Here is a 24,230-nt window from a genome sequence, read left to right as displayed (position 1 = left end):
TTGGTGACTTGATCTCTTTTGGGTTAATTTAATTTGTACATACATACACACATACACACAAACACACATGAGCTTCAAGTCAATGTCTTTTTCTTTTTCCATATGGATATCCAGTTGTTACATCACAATTTCTTAACACCATTTTCCTTTATGAGCACTCTGAGCACTTTTGTTGAAGATCAACTGGTCTTACTTGTGGGCTACCTTCTAAACTCAGCTATTTTTATTCCTATGACTTCTGAGTATCCCTTCACAACTATCACATTGTCTTGATTGCTGTTACTCTGTGCTAAGTTTTAAAATAAGGAAATTTGGTTCCTCCAATTTTATTCTTCAAAACTGATTTAGAGGGCCTCCCTGGTGGCGCAGGCCATTGAGCACCGCACTGTGATGCTGTCCACAGCCTCTGCAGCGTGGGTTCGATCCCGACTGACCTGTGAGAATCCCACACGGCACGGCAGAACCCTCCAGTCTCACCCACTGCTCCCCTTAGCAGTGTACTTCGGTTGTCTGCCTGTTCTGCTCCCTGCTCTGTCTCTGGTGAATCCTCTTACCCTCCCGCGTGTCTGGCCTGTACCCCGGTTCTTGTATAAATAAATAAATCTTTAAAAAAAACTGATTTAGATAATTCCCGTTCATCTCCCTATAGAAAACAGCTTGTAAATATCTACAAAAGTAAAGTCAACTGGAGTTTGCATGAAAATTACTTTCAATCTATACATGAATTTGAGGAGAACTAACACCTTTACTATGTTAAGTCTTTCGATTCATGAATATCATGCCTTTCTATTTGTTTAGGTTTTGTTTGATTTGTTCTGTTCTGTAGTTTTCATGATATAGACGCTACACATAATTTTACAGATAAGCTTAATTTTACTAAAAGCTACTGCATAAAATAATGTTTTAAATTTTCAGTTTCAATCTATGTATTGTTAGCATATAGAAAATGTGTCTTTTGGGGGGGTTTACAGTGTATTCTTGCTAAGCTTACTTATGAATTTGAGAAGTTTTATTGTATTATCTGTGAGATTTTCTGTGTAGGTAACTTGTTTCATTTTCATATAACGGAGTCCTGACATGTTTAACATTGACTCCTCTGGAAATAAGAATTCATAGAGTCAGCACTCTTAGATGCCCTGCCTCTACCTGGGCAACTGTGGTGGCTGACTCAGTGTTTACCATAGCCAATCTATTAGTTCAGTCCCCTTCCGCTGCCTCTGGGCCATGGTCCTAGCGTGTCTCACATTCAAATTCACACCAGCTAATTTGACCTTTAAGGCATGTATGTGTTACATGAGAAAAATACAGTAATATGAAAATTCTCTTACACACTTATTACTCATTTTTTCTTTTAAAAGAATAAATCAAATTTACTGTAACTTATTTAGCATAATGCAAACTTAGCAATAACTCTTAACAAAACTAAGACTGCAATATAGGGAAATCTGGAGTAAGGAAACGACTGACATCAAAATGAAGTCAACTAATGACGGGCATTTCTTAGAAAAGTAAGTTTTTGGAAAGGTATTGGGAGGATCCAAAGAAGTGAATAAATCAGCCTTTATCAACCAGCGGTACAAGATAATTAACTACTACTGAAAATAATATAAATGATTATCTTCTCAATTCTGCCAAGAATGGTACACAGGTATTTAGTATTCTAGATGCTTAGAAGTCAATTCACCATACACAATGAATGTCTTAAGACATTCAAGTATAAGTTTAGGCTTAATTCTCCTAGAAAACACAAAATGAGAAACTCTGGGATGCATGGTCAAGAATCAGGAACAAGCAAGTACTTAAGAACAAATCCATACCACTAGCATTTGGAAATAGAAAACTGTTTTATTGTGAGTTTCCATATGCTAGTCACTATAAGATGCTAGATATTCACAAACACACACCTGTAAAGAGTAGAGCCAGAAATAAAGTTAGCAAAGGCAAATACAGAGTGAACAGAAGAGGAGCACAAGGAGATATAAAGTCTGAAGTTCTTACAAGGGTTCTCACACATCAAAAGAAAAGATACTTTCATTATTTTCCACTGTTTATTCACCAGACATTAACGGCCATAGTGATACCATTTATTGGCATATATATATATATAATATATACATACATACATATATATACATACTCAATGCAAGATACATAAAAGAACATTTTTATGATTCTCAGAGAAGTTTCTAATCCTTCTATCAAAGTGTAAGATCCTAAAGGGTAACCTGCACCACACGTCAGAGTAGCCTCTTTCTCTCTGTCTACAACTAAATTCTCCTACAACCACAATACATGGGCCACCAAACTGGTCTCATGAGATCTAGTGGGTCCCTTTTCATCATTTGTGAAAAAAATATTTTATGTTTCTAAAATCTTTTCAGGCTCTAACAGTCTCTGAACACATGACTCTGCCAAAGGATTTTTAATTACCCAAGAATAGATTTGCACTAAGATGGTGTGTAGGCAGTTGGTATGTGGCCATGGGGCTACAAATAATAAAGGAACTTATTAAAAAGTTTGCAAAGTCTATCCTTAATTAAAAGGCCTTTTTTCTCCATCTCTTACCAAAAAGGCATCTGACTATTCTCATTAGCTGGCAAAAAGAATCTTAGGCAGGTTAGTCCATTAATAAGATGCTTAAATCGAAATGTTCCTCACTATGCAAACTCACATGTTACTCTATTAACCATCCAAATATCTGACAAGAAAAGGTTACAAAGGATCAAACCATATATTCAGATTCCATACATTTAAGTTCAACTAGTTCTTTCTCATCTATTATCCAAAACAAAGAAATTTTTAATAAAACATTATATAATAGTGAAATGTATGACTATAAGACATTATTTCATTCATTCACACAAACAAATGTTTGAATGGTTCCATAACTGACTAACCAAAACACCTAGGTTATTTTCAAAAGAAAAAATAAACATTGCGCAAGAGTTAAAAAAAAAAAAAAAAAGAACACAGCCTCAATTATTTATTCAGCAATTATTATTTGCCAGCTGCTATTCGTAGTTAAATATAGATATACTTAATCTCACAGCAAGCCTATGAAACATATCATTGTTGCTGTTATTCTTGCTACCCCCAGTTTAAAGATGAGAAAACTGATACACAGCACTTTGCTCAGTTACACAGCAGGCACTGGGGCCAGGATTTAGACCCAAGCAATCTGGTTCCAGAATTATGCTAATACTAACCTAAATGGTCTTTTACAGTCAGTAAATGAAAATAAAAATTTCAGCTACACTGAACTAAGATGGTAACTCAGGGGACATTTATATAATTTTATTAACCTCTGTTTCCATAAAATGGGAACACTAATGAAGACTTTATAATTAAGTATGTATCCTTTTAATTATTGGCATTGCAAATTATTGCTTTCTAAAATAATTTGAGTTTATAGTCCAAGATTCACTAAAAGGTTGTTAACTACAAACATGATAATTTCAGTATTAAAAATCATGATGAAATATATTTGAAAATCTATACTTTTTTGATTTGTAGTAGTACAGGTTAGACATCCCAAAACTGACTGTAGTGAAGATGATGATAATAAAGAAAAGGACAGATAAACAAAGTACTATATCCTAAAAAAAAAAAAAAAATAGATAATGTAGTCTGGTTCACACAAGCGACTTTTTGGCATTGTCATTTACCTTCTATGGTCTCCTCTTAAAAAAAAAAATCTAGTAATTCTATAGCAAATATAAAGAAGAATAAAGCAAACTAGTGGCAATACAGACCAACTGTTCTAGTAATCCTGCTAGTGAGTACACCTCATGAAAAGAAAGAAGCTATGGAAGACAGAAGAAATGGGAAAACAAATAAATTTAAAAAGACAAAAAGAATGCAAGATAAAAACTAGAAGAGAGCTATGACACAGTTAATTAAAGTGATCTAGGACTCATGAAGATGTGAGCAAAGCATTACTGGGTTAAAGTAAGCAAGCTATGAAAACAGGCAAACCACATGGATGATACTTCAAACACGCATTCATGAAGCATGTCAGAGAAACATCCTATGCATGAGACCTCGTCACAGTTGGATCGTGACTTAGGATATGCAAAAAAAGATAAATTAAAATTTTTTGAAAGATGGGCCTCCCCGGTGGCACAGCGGTTGAGCGCTGGGTTGTGAAGCTGCCCGAGGCCTCTGCAGCGCCGGTTCGATCCCCGGCTGCTCCTCGGCCACCGAGAGGGTCCCACATGGCGCGCAGACCTCTCCTGCCGCCCGCTGCTCCCCTCAGCAGTGTACTTCCTCAGTCTGCCTGTTCTGTTCCCCGCTCTGGTTCTGGTGAATTCCCTCACCCTCCCACGCTTCTGACTGTACCCAATGCTTGTATAAATAAATAAATAAATCTATTTTTTAAAAAAAAAAATTTTTAAAGAACCAGCCCTGAAACATCTATATTATTCTTTTTTTTTAAATAATAAAATTTATTTTTATATTCCCCATACAATTGCAACCCCCCCATTCTGACCCCAATCCCTCCCCTCCCGCCACCCACCCCCCCAAAAGTGTCTCTGGTTCATAGTTTTTTGTTGATTTTGATTTTCACTTTCTTATAGTTATTCATTTTCCTGGTCCCTTATTTAAGTTTTCTAGATTCCTGCTATGAGTGAGACCATCCGGTATTTTTCTTTTTCTTTCTGGCTTATTTCGCTGAGCATGATCCCTTCCAGCGCCATCCATGTTGCTGCAAATTGCATGTGTTTATCTTTTTTGAATGCTGAGTAATATTCCATAGTATATATGTACCACATCTTCTTGATCCAGTCATCTACTTTTGGGCATTTGGGTTGTTTCTAAAGCTTAGCTATTGTAAACAGTGCTGCTATAAACATAGGGGTGCAGGTGTTCTTTGGAATTGATGTTTCTGTGCCCTTTGGATAAATACCTAGGAGTGGAATTGCTGGATCCTATGGAAGCTCTATGTTTAGTAGGTCCAGAAATCTCCACACAGCTCTCCATAGTGGTTGGACCAGTTTGTACTCCCACCAGCAGTGCAGGAGAGTTCCTTTTTCTCCACACCCTCATTTGTTGTTGCTAGTTTTTTTAATATGTGCCATTCTCACTGGTGTAAGATGGTATCTCATGGTAGTTTTGATTTGCATTTCCCTGATTACAAGTGATGTTGAACATTTTTTCATATGCCTGTTGGCCATTTGCATTTCCTCTTCAGAGAAGTTTCTTTTTAGCTCTTCTGCCCATTTTTGACAGGATTAATTTCTTTGTTGGTGTTGAGTCTCATCAGCTCTTTGTAGATTTTTGTGATCAGTCCTTTATCATTAGTGTTGTGTGCAAAAATGTTCTCCCAGTTGGTGGGGTTTCTCTTTGTTTTTGTTATTGTCTCTTTTGCTGTGCAGAAGCTCTTTAATTTGATGTAGTCCCAGCTGTTTATATTATTCTTTCCTCTACCATTCATCCTTGAAAATCTATCATAAAAATTTTAAGTTAAGAGCGTATGTAGGTATGTTACTTATATACCAAATAGACTATTTGGACAAAAAAAAAAAAAAAAAGATAATGAAATGGAGAAAACTATTCACTTGATAAGTGACTACAAAAAACAAAATATTAAGTGCAAGTCAACTCAAATACAAAGCAGACACGAATGACGTCAGCCTCCAGGCAGTCACTAGCATCACTGCAACTGTTGTCAGCAACAGCAGAACTTCCGCTCCCACAAGGGTAATTGCACAGGCTACTGCTGTCTCGCTTTCCAAAATGTGTTCAAAGTGTCAACACCAGTGCTGTTATTGCCACCATATCTTTATATTTATTATTTTGCATGTAGACAGTTTAACATAGAAAATGAGAAAAAGAAACCTTATAATAGAAATAAGAACAAAAAGCTAGAGTAGAGGGCCTCCCCTGGTGGCGCAGCAGTTGAGAGCTGGGCTGGGAAGCTGCCCGCAGCCTCTGCAGCGCTGGTTCGATCCCCGGCCACCGGGCGAGGGTCCCACATGGCCCGACAGACCTCTCCTGCCGCACCTGCTGCTCCCCTCAGCAGTATTTCCTTGGTCTGCCTGTTTTGTTCCCCGCTCTGGCTCTGGTGAATTCTCTCACCCTCCCGCGTTTCTGACTGTACCCAGTGCTTGTATAAATAAATAAATAAATAAATAAATCTTTTTTTTAAAAAAAGCTAGAGTAGGAAAAAGGGGTTTTTAACAATTTTATACTTTAGAAATGAAATTAGAGGTGTTTAACAGAATAAGTAGTCAATTATCAAAAAGGGTCTCACTTGTTGATAAATGTCATACATCTTGTACCCCATTATAATATAATGTAGCTTATTGTATGTATTACACACTGTACATTATAAAACATTTTCAGGCATCATAAATTTTGCAAGTCCTATTTTAATCATTATGTGTATCTGTGATACTTTCTAGTTACACAATTCTAAATCTCATACATATAAAAAAACAATTACAATATTCTAGGAAGACCAAAACAAACTTCTTTACCAATTAAATAAGCTATCCTAGACTCAGATGCTGGAGGACAAAGATAAACTAGGTAAGCTTTGTTTTTTAATTGCACTGAGAGCTTGATACATACAGATGTGCTGCAAATGCTTGCTGAATAAATGAATAATGAGCAAAAAAATAAACACATAAACAATTCAATGAGTATGGTAGACCACCAATCTTGATTACATTCACATAGGGCTACTGGCCCTAAATAAATAAATCCATCCTCACATACCTTGTTCTCATAACCTTTATTAAATGCACTGCAGGAGTGGGAGGAACAGCAGAGATGGGAAAAGAAAATGGAGACAGACAGATTAAAAATTCTATTTCAGACAGTTTGTGTTTTCCTTAAGTGCAGTAACAGAGCAATATGTAAAAGGAACTTTACAAACTAGAAAGATTTTCTCAAACCATATCCTCACTAACAATTAATACTTAGGTTCAGGATAACCTAAAAAAGAACCTATATCACACCAATCACTAAGCTACATACATTATTTAAAAACAGAAACCAGGATTTTAAAAAAGGATCTTGCTTTAAACCCAGTTTCATTAGTGGATTTACAAAAAAAATAGACATTCCTTAGAGACTACTTCATCAGATAAAGTAAATGAGGTCTTAACTGCACGCACTATTGGCTTTTCAAAAAGCCAAAGACAACATTCTGCTTTGTCAGGATTAGAAAAAATACAACAATACTGCTACCATGCTGAGATGTAGTAAAATAAAAGCCAAGTGGTTTCCAAAGTAAATATCAGATATATATTATTTTTGTATTGGAAAAAAAACGAAAGACCTTTTTCCACATATATATATGCACCCAATTATACTTAATTAAAATTGGACTACACAAGACTTGTGGTTCTTTTTTCCTTCCTGATAGGGCTGGAACACAAGTTTTCTTGAAGCAACGGGAAAATTGACAGATGGTAGTGCTTTTGATATGCCCAATCATCCACTCCCACTGTGCCCTTGCAAATGCAACTCATTTCCATGCACCCTAACTCATATGCCAATTTACACAAACACACAAGACAGAAGGACAACTGTCACCTATCTATTGATGAATCTATTCTATTTAGCAGTCCCATCCTTTAAACTTCATTATAGGAAATTCAAATTCCATTCCATTGGATAAACTTTATGCATTTTTAGAGGTAAATTAAGGAAAGATGGAAGGACAGAGTACAATGGAAAGACAGAGCAGAATTCCCTCAGCCCATATCCACTTGATGGACTCATTGGATCAACGCATGTTTACTATTCTCTCTGTAAAAATCCGGAGCCCACAGCAACTTTCTTGGATTTAGTAAGCTATCCTCTAGATTTGTCTCGAATTTTTTTTCTTAGACCTAACTTGCTTTCCTTTGAATTAACTAAACTGCAGTTGCAATGCAAAGATAGAAAATTGGGTGTTCAAACACTCTCCTTGTGGTTTACTGGAAAAAGAACTGGTTAGACAAGGCGGTTCAAGTCATGACTCTGCCACTTACAGGTCTGTGGTTTGAAGCAAATGACAAGCAAATGACAAGCCAATGCAGAGTTGTGATAATAAAAAATTTAATAATTGCATTGAACAAACACCATATGCCCGGAGTTGTGTTGTCAACTTTAAATAGATGATCTCTTAATTCTCACAACACTATTATTACTCCCATTTAGTAGATGAGAAAATTGAGATCTATAGAGAGGTTGAATAACTGATACAACATCACACAGCAAATGATGAAATGAATGAGGCCAAGATCTGAACCCAAGCAAATACAAACTACCTCTTCTTAGCTTTCCTCCTGCCATTCCCTTACTCAAAACACCACCACACTGACCCACTCATCATTCTCTGCACAACTCAATTCCACTCTTCATGTCTCAACTGCCTATCGATCCACCTATAAGATACTTTAAAATATAGCCTAAATATCACTTCTAGTGTAAGCCTTCTCTGACTCATGCAAACAATCATTTGTGGTCCTAAAATACGTTTATTCACTCCTCTAGTATTGCATTTAAAGATGTTATCATTGAATGTTTTATAGTTATTTTCTGTGAGATTCTCAAGGGCAGACACCAAGTGAATATATTAGCTCTTTATAAATGCTAAACCACTTTTGTTGAATGAACGTATGTCCAGAGGCATGTCTTTTTTGTCAAAAATAAGAGACTTTTACATAATAAAATAAACTTTCCGAAGTATAAAAGTTTCCTTAAGTTTTTATAATTAATATGTATCTTCACCATACCATCTATCAACTAATCTGTAAAAAAGAACTGTTAACCATTCTACAGAATCAAATTTGACTAAGGTTTCTTTAATGCTGTGCCTAAACTTAAACGTTGGCCCTTTTATCCAAGTTCCAGGTTATTCTCCCTTCCTCAAACTAAAGAATTTCCTTTAATAAAAAAGTAGTAAGTGAAATACACATTAGTGAGGGCAATGATGTCCTATAACATGCTAAAATTTGAAATGATTTTTACAAACTGGCTATTCCTTCTTCTAAAATTACTATGAAAATAAATCTACTTCAACATTTAGATGAAATAATGATTACATAAAGAACAATTCACAAAATTTAAAGTTAAATCCCTGTCCTAGGACTGCCTAAAATTTTAACTGGACCACTTATTTCAAGGCATTTATTAAACCAGCATGCAATTTAACAATAATTACTTCAGAGGTATGAACCAATAGTGCCATCCACTGTTCTTATGAATGATCTTTCCTAAATAGTATTAACATATTCTATAGTACTTTAAAATTTCATCTGTACAACATTTAAATGAAAATAAGTTATTTTGGAATTCCATTGAAGACATCCAAAGAGCTGTAAATTTGGGGACAACTAGGTTTTATATAAAAGAGAAAAAACATAACAAGTTCAAAATTGCCACAAATACTTCAATTTCATACATTTAATTGTTTAAGTTTCACTTCATTCATAGTCTAAATTATCATATTCTTTTTTCCTACAAAATAATCATCTACTGCAAGGGAGAAGTAATTAAATTTATATTCCAGCTCAGACAGAAAAACACATGTCTGCATTTAAGTAACAAACACTGCTGTCACTGAAATACTAAAATACTTAGGGAGTGATTACCAGGAGCAGACACTGTACTAAAAGAAGTGGGAGAGACAAGGATGAATTATTTTTAAGGTTATTTGCCCTGTGTTCACTTATCAATGAACAAATGGGAGCTTGATGAGCTCAGGACAAGAGGGGAGAAGATGTCTTGAGAAGGTTAGTGGAATACAGCAACATCAAAGTTCTACGGCAAACTCTAAAGTACCCAAGTGTGTCAAGTTGCACATCGGGTAGGTAGCACGTGTCCATGTTAGAAAGGATAACAGCTCTGAGAGATTATCTAATTCACTTGAGTCATGCAGCTAGAAAATAAGTGGCTGTGTCTCCAGGGCCCAAGTGCAGGGCTCTCATCAATGTACCCTCGCCTCTACTATCTTCTCAGAAAAAGGTTTGTAATAAAAATAAACAACAAAAGTGAACATGGAGCCATCCGGAAACTGAGTAATGACCAAACAGAGCCAGAAGGCTGATAAGGATCAGGTCCCAAGCACATCCAAATGCCCTGGCCTGAGGCAGCATGCGCAGACACATCCACTCCAGGAATAAAATGAAACCATCCTAGCGAGCCACACTCAGAATTAAAACTGGAACCATCACTGTTTGATAAAGTCTCCACCAATCAGAACAACACTCACTAAAAATCTCATTTGCACAGGACTGAGCTCCACCCCTCTTGCCTACATAAGGACACACCCAGCCACCCTCCTCGGTCACCCATCCAAATGCTTCTTCAGGCTGTATTCCCCGGACTGTAGTCCTGAAGGCCCCAAATAAACTACAGCAAATAGTTTCCTTGCTGTAGTACCGGAGCTATAACATGGGGGCTTGAACATTTCTAGAATAACATTAGAGTTGTAACACTACTGCTGTAACACGAGAGCTTTGACACTACTGCTAAAACATGAGAACTGTAACACTTCTGCTGTGATAGGTGAGCTTTAACACTTTCGCTGTAACACAGTTGCTATAACATGACCAGACTTTGGTATCAGGGTTAACAGACAAGTGCCACTACCAAGTTCCTTAGAGGTAAGGTCCCTGGCTTCCTTGTGCTTACAAGGGGAACAAGAGTAACAACAGCTCTCTACTCCTTTTGGTTAAGTGCCAATAGAATAGCTATACCTTATAGATATAGCTATATCTATACCTATAGATATAGCTATACCTTATAGACCTTATAGATCAAGTTTCACGTGGGGATGTCTATAGTTTAGTCTAAAAGAATTTTACATAAAGAGCATAATGAAAAATGTGCCCATTAATTTAAGCTACAACTCTTAAGAGTCACTCTGCTAGTATTTAATCACAATCTTCTTTCCCAAGAAGATTATTAGTATGTTTTATCTTTCCTTAATGTTTGGTCAACACCAGAAGTTTAATAAGTGGTAGCTATGTTTTCATTTGTGATAGTAGGGATTAACTAATAACCAAGAGTAGTTAACCAACAGCATAAAATATAATAGAATGAAGATCTCATTAGTGAAATTAGTGGCACCCACGTGAACTGGCTAAAACATTTACCAGAACAGGGTAAGGAATCTTGCAACACAAAATAAATCTACTGTTTCTCAAACTACCTACACTAAGAGACAAGGATTGTTATTTCCAAACTCTTGTAAAACAATATTCTTATAAGATATAATAAAAATGCAGCAGTGTTAAACTGCCTTAAGTTTCTAAAATGTCTTTCAATTTCCGGACTTCTCACAAACCAGTCTTCGGTAGTTAATGACCCAACGTTCATCCAGGGTCCACACTCTGGGTAGCACCCACCTAGAACATAAAAGATGCCTACCTTTATTCTAGACACTGGGTAGAGAATTCTGGTTGCCTGAGGCTAGTAATATTGTGTCATTTGGTTTAAGTGGTAAGGCTTATTCTCCCCAAAAAGAGAGAATTAAGACTTCATCAAACTTACAAGAACACCTGGACTATGTCAGCTTGCCTAATAAATTCTTACCGCAAATTCTGGACTGGGACTTGCTTTTGTTATAGACCTGAGAGCTGGGTTGTAGGGAAGAAATGAATCCTCATGGGTTAACTACCACTATTTCTTTTTCTTTCTTTTTCTTTTTATTTTTATATTCCCCATACAATTGCACCCCCCTTACTTTGACCCCATCCCTCCCTTTGCCACCCCCTCCCCATTGTGTATCTCCAGTTTATAGTTGCTTGTTGATTTTCACTTTTTCTTTATTACAGTTATTCTATTTCCTGGTCCCTTATTTAAGTTTTCTAGATTCCTGCTATGTGTGAGACCATCCTGTATTTTTCTTTTTCTTTCTGGCTTTTTTCGCTGAGCATGATCCCTTCCAGCGCCATCCATGTTGCTGCAAATTGCATGAGTTTATCTTTTTTTGATTGCTGAGTAATATTCCATTGTGTATGTACCACATCTTCTTGGTCAAGTCATCTATTTTGGGGCATATGGGTTGTTTCCAAAGCTTACCTATTGTAAATAGTGCTGCTATAAACATAGGGGTGCAGGTGCCCTTTGGAATTAATGTTTCTGTGTCCTTTGGGTAAATACCTAGGAGTGGAATTGCTAGATCATATGGCAGCTCTATCTTTAGAAGGTTGAGGAATCTCCACACAGCTTTCCATAGTGATTGGACCAGTTTGCACTCCCACCAGCAGTGCAGGAGAGGGTAACTACTACTATTTATATTTATATCTCAAAAAAAAAACTAAAATTATACATGACAAAATTGACGTAGGTTAATGAATTTGCCTACATCAGCGGCAAATACACAAAACTGCTACTGACTCACAATATTTGAAATAGCGAATGACTATAAACTCCATTTAAAGTTTTGGAAAATGTTTATCTTGAGCTATTGTCTCTGGGAAAAAGATGTCATGATCTAACAGTAGTCTCTGAGGAAGGAACTGAGGCAGAGGAGCTCTTCTCTAAAGAGCAGACTCTAGAACAGTGTCATAATTGAGACCTTTCAATGTCTAGGATTAACCTGAAAAAAATAAGAATACTTTACATCTTGACACCTGCTAAGACATAATGACTCAATAAATCATTATTAAATAAATCATTATCAAAATAATGTCATTCAAAGAGATGATAAGATGTCTCAAATTCTATCCTTCCCAAATATTAAAACTACTATATGATACCAACTATAGTAAAACTTCTAATGAGATCAATTTGGAATCTTAATTCAAGTTATTAATTGCACTTCTAATTAAATATCTCAAAAAATCAGAGAACCTATATATTTACCACTGGAAGAGGAACAATAAATTTAGGACACTTCACAAAGATAGTAAAAAGACCCAAATTAGTCTGTTTCCCCAGAACTAAGATTTTAGAGGGTGGGAGAAGGAGAAATGACACATTTTAAAAGATGGCAATAAATTCAAACACATAGCAGCAAAAAAAGGTGAATTCCTCTTCAAGGTTCCCATACACCACTATTTTATGTCTGACAGATGGCAAATAACAAGAAAGAAAAGTACATTTCAAAAGAGAAAGTGTAGTAAGGTATTATAGGGTCAGACAGTATTTTCTAAGATGTTTTTAGCCCAGGGGAGGATTAGACCTTCAAACTAGGGATAATCTGATAGTAGTAGCTAAAAAATGATAATATAACTTCCATCAGAACTAAGCAGCATCTAACTTTGACTTTGGAAGAGCGAAAATTGCCAAAGGATTGTCAAAAATGATGACTTTAATAGTTACAGAGAAAGCAAAACAAAGCACAGATTTTCTTTATGACACAATTTCAGATTTTTTACTTTTTTATCGTTTACATTATTGCCCTCCCTTTTGCCTCTACCTCCATTCTCACTACTAGAAAAAATCAGGCTATCACACAAATTAGGTCTCCTCTTAAACCTCAGCTCATTTCTCCTGTTTATGAACAGATCAACTCCCAATTACATTGACCACAGCACTCGGTTGATAACATAAATACCCACACATATCATCTTCTGTTGTGCTTCAGAATGATGGTCTCACACCACTCATTTAGTGAAAAAAAAAATGAAACACTCTAGTGTGAAATATCAATTTTTGTATCAAGACTATCGCAGCCAAATAGTTAATTACAATCTAATGTGAGAAATAGATTCCAGTTTATAGAAAACATCAAAGGTGGAATACCAACCGACCCCGACCACCAAAGCAAGGAAGGGAGGGGGAGCAAAATGGACAAATTCCAGGAAGGCAGGAAAGAGAATCCAACGTAGAACTGGCCCAATCTCAAGTCAGTGTCACCCCGAAGAGTGTGGTGTCTTGACTCAGCCATAACAGGACGTAACACTGAACACTGGTCTCCCTTTTGCCAGACAGCATGAGGAACTGAATTGCTTTCTCTAAATTAAAGTGGCAAGATGTCTAAGAAAAAGGAACTAGTAAGGTCAACACTAAAACTCATGCCTTTCACTGCTATCTCTAAGAAAGCACAAGTGTCCCTCTTCTTCCACATAGTTTCCCTTCCTGAGTACCTAATCGTCTTTAAACAGTTTTTCCTATCAATAGATTTCTAATCCTTATTCTTCTGCCTCTAAACAAACTCGGGCTGAAAAATCTTTCCATTCTCTAAAGACCATCTCTCTTACTTTATATTCCAACTCCTCAAAAGAGCAATCCTCCTATAGCAAAAATTTAGTAGAGTTTCTAAGCTGGTTTCTCTAGAAACCTGCAGAAATGGTTCACCTAAATGGGTATAATTTCTCTTTAAGGAATCTAAAGCTACTGATGGTATTTTAACACTCCATATTTAAAACAAACAACAACAAAAAAAGGAGCAGAAGAACCAGGGCTTCCTGGTGGCGCAAGGGGTTAAGCACCACACTATGAAGCAATCCACAGCCTCTGCACGATGAGTTCGATCCCCGGGCGGCAGGGAGATACCCACATGGCGCAGCAGACTTCTCCTGACTCACCCGCTGCTCCCCTCAGCAGTGTGTTTCAGCCAGTCTGCCTGTTCTGTTCCCTGCTCTGTCTCTGGTGAAACCTCTCACCCTCCACACCTCTGGCCTGTACCCCAGTTCTTGTATAAATAAATAAATCAATCTTAAAAAAAAAGCAGAAGAACCCCTCTGGTTACGTCTATTTCAGAGATGATTACTGTCTCCTTCTATTTCCTATTTTGCTCGATCACTCTTACCCCTCCAACTCAAGACCCTTTTGGCCTTTTCTGCCCATCTCCAAACATTCTTTGGATGCTCCAAATCCACTGTGACAATTAACTTCACTAAAGTATTCCCAAGCTCATCTATTTAACCTCTACACAGGCCTGCTATCCTTACTTTTCATTCTGCACAGGACCACGCAGGCTCTCATTCCTTCCTGCTGGGTTACTAGAATGTCCTCCAAAGTGGTTTCCTTGCATCCATCTATCTTTCAGCACCAAACCACCAGGATCAGCTTCCTAATGCCCAACTCTGACTATGTCTCACCTCTGTTGTAGACACTAGTTGCTCTCCTTTTCCTGCGCCAAATGAATTAAAGGTAATTTCTCATGCTGAAAAATTAGATTCTTCATACAAAAGATAATTTAGCCCACATTTCCTGACATTTACTGGAAACGCCAGAAAACCAGACAAAACTGTCTTTTTCCTAGAAAGCTCGTATGGTCCATTCCTATCCTTATTCATTCTATTCCCAGCCGACAATTTTCTCAACATATCTATCTTAAACCCTGGAGTCTTGCATTCCAAATGGGAATTAAAGTTGTAGGTGATGTGAAAGTTGTTAATCAGGTGGCATTAAAAGAAGGGTATTGAGGGCGTCCCCGGTGGCGCAGCAGTTGACACTGGGTTGCGAACTGCCCTCAGCCTCTGTAGCACTGGTTTGATCCCTGGCCGCTGGGCGAGGGAACCACATGGCGCGCAGAATTCTCCTGCCATGCCCGCTGCTCCCCTCAGCAGTGTATTTCGTCAGTCTGCCAGTTCTGTTCTCCGCTCTGGTGAATACTCTCACCTTCCGGCACTTCTGACTGTCAGTGCTTGTATAAATAAGTAAGTCTTTTTAAAAAAATTAATATACTTAAAGGATTGTATTTAGCCAAAAAGGTGTTTATCAGCACAGCATATTTAACACAAACACAAAAAATGAGATTCTCAAAAGCATTTTAACTTCTTCCCTCTAAGTATATCATTTGGGAGAAGGTATGCCAATATCCAAGTATTATTACTGTCCAACTAGCAAAGCAATCTGTACTATGAGGAGGACATAAAATAATCCCACTGAAATTTTAAATTCTAGAACTCGGTGATTCATTCACTCAATTAAATTCACTTAATCCCTACTGTGTGCATTCCTCTGTGTACTAGGGATACAATGGTAAAACTGTGTGAATCCTCGCTATCAGGGAACTGATAGAACACAAACAGTAAAAGATAAATGAGCATACATTATATATATATATATATATATATATATATATATATATATATAATTTTCTTCAACAGTGAGAAGAATTATACAGGAAAATAAGGGAAATGTGGAAGAGAGGAAATGCAAAAGAGATGCTGTAATTTTATATAGGAAATGAGGAGTTGATTTAAGGATGACAGCAATGCAAAATCGAAGGAAGTTCTCGAGAAGGATAACCGAGACAAAGGAAATAGCAGCAACCTTGTATTATGATTTGGCAAAGGTTAGAGAGACAGACTACATTAGACACTGTGGTCAATGCACAGTCAGTCTCTGAGTTTGATGATTTCAGTGTCTTGGAATCTTCAAGATTGAAGGCCAGATGTTGGTCCTGGACAAATTCATGAGTTCAACTGAAAGACCCCCCAGAACCTGATGGAGGGTCCCGGTGATGTCAGCTCTTCTAGGCTCTGGCAGCAGTGGGAAGGATTAACCAGAGGGGACAACCAGAGAAAGGGTGACCGGTGACAACCAGCTGCAACAGTGCTTAGAGAGAGGCAGAAAGGCGCTGGGGGTGGAAAAGTAAGTTCACGTGCTCTCAACAGGAAATAGTACGAAGGAAAAGGCAGAGGAGAACAATTTTTCAAGCGGGAAAACAAAACCAAAAAGGAGCAGGACCACTTATATCCGTGGGAAATGTAAGGTCATTATGTGAACGCAGGGACTCCCCACAATTTAAGAAACCGAAGGCCTTGGCCTCGTCAAACTTTTAAATTATTAAGATAGAATTTAAAGTGGGAAACACAAAACCTCTCCAGGTACAGTCATAATTTAAAGGAACCAAATTCAACAAATGTAAGTAACACCAAGTATATATTAGTATACCAAGAGATATAATTAGGCAGATCCTTAGATTAAAATGTAGAAATTAAGAGTACTTAATATTCAGTCATGATACCCGATTTCAGTTTAAAGCTCTTAAGAAGAACATTTCAAAATATGTATTTCATGTTGCTAATCATCAAAATATGGTTAGTATCTTGGGCAATATTTACTGTAATCCTACTGAGAAAAATCGTCAAAAATGGTATGTGCTAACATTTCCAAAAAGACTTTAGCCAAGGACAAAGCTGGGAAATGAAGTCTTAATTATTACCAAAAATGAAATCAGAATAATATTCATTGAACATATTATATATACATAATATTAATTAAAGATATATACTGAAAAGGAAATCAGAATGAAATTAACTGAATATTAATTGAAGATACTGCTGCCAATATAAGTTTAACTAGCATACAGGGAAAATCTTAAAGGGAATTATATTCAAGTGGTTTAGGACTTTGATTTTTCTTTCCCGTGAAAATGTTAAACTACTTTTCTAGGTTACATGGTCAGGAAGAAAAAAAAATAACTCAATTCGCGAAGCACATTGAATATTGCATGAGTAAGTTGGAGAGAAGCTTACCCAGTATTGATGGAAATGATTTCTATCAGTGGATTCTTCCTAATCTTTGGCAAATCCAATTGTGCTCCCCCCAACCGTTTTCCATTATCCTTCTTCTGACCCAGCAGTCTCACAGAGTGACCTTCAAATACAGCATATAAATACACATTAACATGAATCACACAACTTCACTTTAATTTACTGCTCTCAACAAATGTGTTAATATTTGCATTTAACTTTTTTCTTTCATGGCGAAAAGAAAAAAATAAAGAAGATGTGATCATTGAACCTAAGAAATATTGCCAATGGGAGAAACAGCAGTGCTCGCATCCTTCAAAGTGCTAATAATATTTGCACGTTTATAGTGCACATAGGAGGGGCACAGAAATAGCCTCCCAGTGTCATTCCAGGAGGTATGAATGCTCCCAAGCAGCTCACAGCCCTATACATGCAGCAGGAAGGTGTCACTGGAGCACTGGGGCTGCTGGACAATTGTACTGCTGAGAAAAAATTGCAAAAGTAGCGCTGTCTACTCAAAGGGCAGCTCAAAAAAAAAAAAAATCAAAGAATTAAAAAGATCAGATAAAATGACACTTTAGAGATGGAGCCTTTTTAAAAAGTTCCTTAATTCATGTTAAAGAAACATTACAAAAGAAAATCAAAACACTCTAAGACATTAAAATTTTCATAATTATGAAATTTTTAATTTATTGCCATATAAAAAATGGAATAGTACAAAGAATTCCATTCCCCTTCAGATTCCCTAATTATGTACTATATTTACTTTGTCATTAACATTTTCTATATGCACATTATTTTTTATAACTGAACTATATACCTTGTGAAATTCACCCACTGATAGTGTACAACTCGATGGTTTTAAATAAACTTACACAGCTGTACAATCATCACAACATCAAGTTTTAAAACACTCCCATGACCCCACAAATTCCCTCAAGCTTATAGTCCATGCCAGCTCCCATACCCAATATAGTACATTTTGTTAAATCTGTTGCCCAGCTGAAGGACAACTGGGTTGTTGCCAAGCAATACCTATATAAAAAGCTTCTTTATTTTTTAAAGATTTATTTATTTATACAAGATCCAGGGTACAGGCCAGATGTGCGGGAGGGTGAGAGGATTCACCAGAGACAGAGTGGGGAGCAGAATAGGCAGACTGACTGAAATACTACTGAGGGGAACAGTGGGTGAGACAGGAGAGGTCTGCTGCGCCATGTGGGTTGTTCCAAGGCCAGTGGGGATCAAACCAGCACTGCAAGGTTGCGGACAGCTTCACAGTGCTGCACTCAACCGCCTGCACCACCAGGGAGACCCTAAAAACACTTCTTGGGTATTTGTGTGGACACGTGTTTTCATTCCTTAGGGATTCCCAGGAATGGAATTGGTGGGTCATATGGTAAATTTTAACTTTATAAGAAACAACTGCTTTCTAAGGAGGTGGTATCATTTTAAATCCCACAGGTAATATAAGAGTTTTCTGCACATTGTCACTGAGATCACTTTATACTAAAATATTTTCCCCAATATCCATGCTAGTAGGTATTTAGTACTATCTCCTTGAACGTTGACTATGCATTTCCAAATGACCAATGAAATTGAGCACCTGTTCATATTTGAGCTCCCATGTGCACTCCTTGTTCAGTAGCATGCTCTAATGGCCAATTTCACGTCAACTTGACTGCGTCACAGAGGGTCCCGACATTTAGTCAAACATCATTCTGGGTGTGTCTGTGATGGTGTTTCTGGCTGAAACTAACATTTCAGTCACCACAGAGTACAGCAGAGTGCGCTCCTTCATACAGGTGTCTTGCCAGGCTGTTCCATTCAGTCACGGGTCTTTCCCAGCCTCAAACGCGAAATGAAGTATTAGCTCTTCATGGGTCCCGTTGCTTGCTAGTTGTCCACTACGAGCTCTCCTGATTCTCAGACCTTGGGACTTGAACTACACATCACTCTTAGGTCTTCAGCTCGTCAATGTTATAACTTGGGGGTTCTCAGCCTCCATAGTGCTGTGAGCCAATTTCTTATTTCTCACTTTATGAACACACACACACACACACACACCCTAGCTGTTTCTCTGAAGAATACCCACTAACACAAATATCTACTAGAGAATTCTGTCAGTATTTTCACTACAGTATTTGTCGTACTTATTCTGAATGTAAGATCTTTATCAGGTGTGATTTGCAAATATTTTTTCTTGATCCATGGCTTATAACTTCCCTTTGATGATGGTATCTTTTGAAAAATAATTTTTCAATTTAATTAAGTTCAATGTATCAATTTTTTCTTTTATCACTTACGCGGTGTTATAGGTAAGAACTTTATGCATAGCCCAAGAACACAAACATTTCTCCTGTATTTTTTCCCTAGAAAATTTAGTTTTGGGTGCTTATATTTAAATATACAATTCACTTTGTTATTTGTGTATAGTAATCATCTAAGATCATTTCTACATATGGATATTCAATTATCCAAGCATCATTGCTCCTTCATTTTCCTTTGTACTACTTTTATCACACATATCAATATACAGTTGTATAAACCCCAAAATATTATCAGAGATATAGATACACTTTCCCCCTCACTCACTCCCTCAAGCTTTCTCCTGCAATGGAGTACTACACAGCCATGAAGAAACATAAAATGGTAGCATTTGGGACAAAATGGATGGGCCTCAAGGTGATTACGTTGAAATAATTCAAAAAGTAAAAGACAGATATCAGACACATTCACTCATCTGTGGAATATAAATACCAAGAAACATTCATATGCAAAGAATAGTAGAAATAAATCTTGAACTCAGCAAAAAGAATACAATGGCTACCAGAGGAACAGGGGAGAGAGAGGAGGGAATGGGAGAGAGGAGGGGGTGGGGCATGGACACAGGTGGTTTGATGGAGGGTAGGAAAAAATGTTTAAAAAGATTGCATTATGTCATGAACATTTTATCCAAAGTAATTAAATGGCATATCTTTAAAAAACACTATGCTATAATTATAGCTTTATACAATTGTTTTTTTTAAACAAACATGGGGCCTCCCTGGTGGCGCAGCGGTTGAGTGCTGGGCTGCGAAGCTGCCCGCAGCCTCTGCAGTGCAGGTTCGATCCCCGGCTGTTAGGCAAGGGTCCCACATGGCGTGCAGACCTCTCCTGCTGACCTCTGTTCCCCTCAGCAGTGTACTTCGGTCCTTCTGCCTGTTCTGCTCCCCGCTCTGGCTCTGGTGAATTCTCTCACCTTCCCTTGCTTCTGACTGTACCCAGTGCTTGCATAAATAAATAAATCTTTAAAAAAATAAAATGAAACAAACAGGTGAAAAATATTTATAGTGTACTTTATATTTACCAACATAATTCCAATTTCTAGCACTCTTAATTTCCTCTTGAGAATTCAAGTTATCATTAGGTAATAATTCCTCACCCCTGAACAATTTTCTTTACTATTTCTTGAAAACAAAGTCTATTAGCAACAAATTCATTTATTTGAAATTCTATTTTGCTTCACTTGTGAAAGATACTTTTGCTGGATATAGAATTATTAGTTCTCAGTTTTTTGCTCAATACTATTTCATAGCATTTGACCCCTAATGCTTCTGAATATTCATCTTACTGTTGTTCCCCTGTTGATGTCATTTCTTTCTTACTCCTTCAAGGTTTCCTCAGGCTTTCTAAAGTTTGACTAGTACAGCTAGGTGTGGATCTCTGTGCCTTTCCCACATGAAACACATTTAGCTATGGATCAACAAAGTATTGTTTTTCTTCAAGTTTGGGAAGTTTTCCGCCAGTACTGTTTAAAACTGAGGTGGATTATTTTTGTTTTTATATTGTTTCCGTGTCCTTTCCGTCTGCACATGGTGGATTGCCAGATGTTGTCTGAAAGGATGGTGAGGCTCCACTCATTTTCTTCTGTTCCTCAGGTTGGGTAACGTCCATTGGCACATACACAAATTTACCAGTATTTTTTTGCCACCACGAATCTGAGACTGAAGTCCTCTAATGAATACTTTATTTCAACTACTGCATTTTAACTTAGATTTCTTATTGTTTTCTGTATTTTTTTATACTTTTGTGATTCTATATCCAAGAATCCCTTCCCCAAATACTTTGTAAGATGGTTCTGTTAGTACATAAAAGTCCAACACAAAGACAACCTGTACTGAAGCTTTTTATTTCTTTAATATGTCTTATGCTTGATTTGGTTACATTTATCATAATATTTTGTTGAATATTAGAAATTTTAGATAATATATTGTAGCAACACTCAATTGAGATTTCTACCCCAAAAGTTGATTTGCTTTGTGATTTACCTACTGGAGCCTCCACGCTCATTTTTTTTAATGCACATCTTAACAGATTGATAAATGTATTAAAACCTTCCTTCTATAATGAAAGATCACTGACACACTCCCTTCTCACAATATTTTCCCCCCATAACAACTTCCCAGGGTTCATCTCTCTATGTACATAGCTTTTTGTTTAGTCAAAGACTGATCACACAGTTGCCTTAAGCCATTAAGATTCCTATTAGCAGCTGATGGATTTATATATGCGCCAATGAGGGCATTTAAATTTAGGACTATTTTCCAGTTGCCCCATTCTAATTTCTACTGGGCTTTCCTAGATCTTCCCCTATCTCCTTTAGATGTGCATGCAGGCTCAAGCAGGTTGATAAGCGTGGGTGACTGGTGTCCACTCCAATCTCTGCTGTGCATGAGAGTAAACCTCAGTGAACTTAGTCGGTGAAGACTTATCACACCACCTATCATCTCCCAGACATTCCTGATAAAACTGTGTCTACTACACCTGTTCACCACTTTCACCTAACAGGTCAAACTGCAGGTGGGTCAAGTCACAGACCCTCCCTGTCACTTGCCATAAAAATCTCCACTTTAACTGACAGAACTCCTAATCAACTGAACCATCTTGGAGTAGCAGTGAAGCCATGAGTTTTCACAGCCTGCTCTGCTTTGGCTGAAAAACCTTGCCGCAGAGCTGAGCAAGGAAAATGGCAGTAGCCCCAGGCTCACACACCACAGACTCATACTGTTCTTACCCACAATTCAGTTGTTTTCAAGAGTAAATACATCTTGGTTTGCTGAATATTTTGTTAATTTCCAGAGTGATGGAATAGTTTGTTTTTGACCATTAGTTCAACTTTATTGTTGCTTGTGGGGAGATTTTTTTTTGACCTCACACAATCACGCCAGAAGCAAATCAAACTTTACTACTTTTTTCAGTGACTGTTTATTTTTTATGTTGTATTACTTTTATTGAGATAATAATTTACAACATTGAATGGATTTTGTGGTCATAGGTTCATACCTCTTGAGTTGGATGTTACATCACCTCCACAATATTCCATTAGGCCATCTCCCACCTTCCTTTGTTACCCTCCCCTGACAATATGCATGTGGTATCTTCAGTTCCAAAGACATATTTCTAGGGCTTTGTCTTCTTTTAATTTTTCTGTTCCTTTGCCCTTTTTCTCTACAGTCCACATATGAATGAAATCATCCAGTACTTAACCTCCTCCTTCTGAATTACTTTGTTTAGCATAAGACCTTGCAGTTCCATCCGTGTTGTCACAAATGGCAGAAGTTCATCATTTTCTTATAGCTGAGTGGTATTCCATAGTGTATATATACCTTCTTAATCTACTTCTCTGTCCTTGGGTACAGTGGTTATTCCCATAATCTGGCTACTGTAAATAGTGCTGCAATACGAAGAAGTGCTTATATACCTCTGAATTAATGTGCTTGTATCTTTCTGGTAGATATCTAAGGGTTTTGCTGGATCATCTGGTAGATCTAGTTTTAGAATTTGAGAAACCTCCAGTTTTCCATAGCAGCTGGACCAATCTGCATTCCTGCCAATTGTAGACTAGAGTTCTTCTCCATACCCTCGCCAACATTTGTTTTGGGTCTTTTTGATGTGGGCCATTCTCACGGATGTGAGATGGCATCTCATTGTGCTTTTGGTTTGCAGCTCCCTCATGAAAAATGAGTATTTTTTCATAGGCCTGTTTGCCATATGTGTATCTTATTTGGAAACGTGTATTTAGCTCTTTGGCCTATTTTTTTTTTTTTTTAATTTATACAAGCACTGGGTATAGTCAGAAGTGCGGTAGGGTGAGAGGATTCACCAGAGCCAGAGCGGAGAGCAGAACAGGCAGACTGACGAAGTACACTGCTGAGGGAAGCTGCGGGAGGCAGGAGAGGTCTGCGCACCATGTGGGACCCTTGCCCAGTGACCAGGGATCGAACTGGTGCTGCAGAGGCTGCGTTCAACTGCTGCACCACCAGGGAGGCCCACTTTTGCCTATTTTTTAAGCGTTTTCTTTTTGTTGAGTTGTATGAGTTCTTTGTAGATCTTGGATATTAAATCCTTATCTGACATATGAGGTGTAAATATTTTCTCCTACTCAATAGGGTGTCTTCACTTTTTCTGATTGTTCTTTGCTGTGCAGAACTGTTTAATTTGAATTAGTTCCATTTGTTTATTTTTATCAAAGTCAACTTTCAAAAGCAATTATTTAAAGGAGCTTCAGATACAGAAATAGTACCGATATAAGAAGCTAACCAATTATATATGCATTTAATCACCCTTCACTTCAGAAAGATATTATTGCTTAAACATCTTCTGTTCAGTTTTTCATGACCAGAAGTTGTAAAACCATCAATCCTGCCTTTTACCACTAATCGCTTTAATAAGAAACACTAGGTTCTCTGTACATTCTGAAAATTCTTCATGTGATTGAGAAATGTAACTAGAGTCAAGCACACATTTGGCATGCCAGACTTCATAGTTTTCAGAAGTTGAACTCTTCAATCAGAAGTTCAGTTAATGAAGAGG

General features: G+C 37.3%; 1 protein-coding gene across 3 annotated transcripts in view; it reads right to left on the bottom strand.

Annotated features, from left to right (window-relative positions):
- Positions 1–24,230, bottom strand: part of CDKAL1 (CDK5 regulatory subunit associated protein 1 like 1) — a 648,948-nt gene that overhangs the window by 397,354 nt on the left and 227,364 nt on the right. For all 3 annotated transcript variants that reach the window (XM_037518925.2, XM_054698342.1, XM_054698343.1), the window contains exon 7: positions 17,379–17,499. In XM_037518925.2, the coding sequence (XP_037374822.1) occupies positions 17,379–17,499 (121 nt within the window). The remainder of the gene's footprint in view (positions 1–17,378; positions 17,500–24,230) is intronic.

This window comes from Talpa occidentalis, unplaced genomic scaffold (genome assembly GCF_014898055.3).
Source record: "Talpa occidentalis isolate TD23 unplaced genomic scaffold, MPIMG_talOcc4v2.1 talOcc4.2, whole genome shotgun sequence".
In the NCBI taxonomy this organism is placed as follows: Eukaryota; Metazoa; Chordata; class Mammalia; order Eulipotyphla; family Talpidae; genus Talpa; species Talpa occidentalis.
This window is presented reverse-complemented; position numbering and strand designations above follow the sequence as displayed.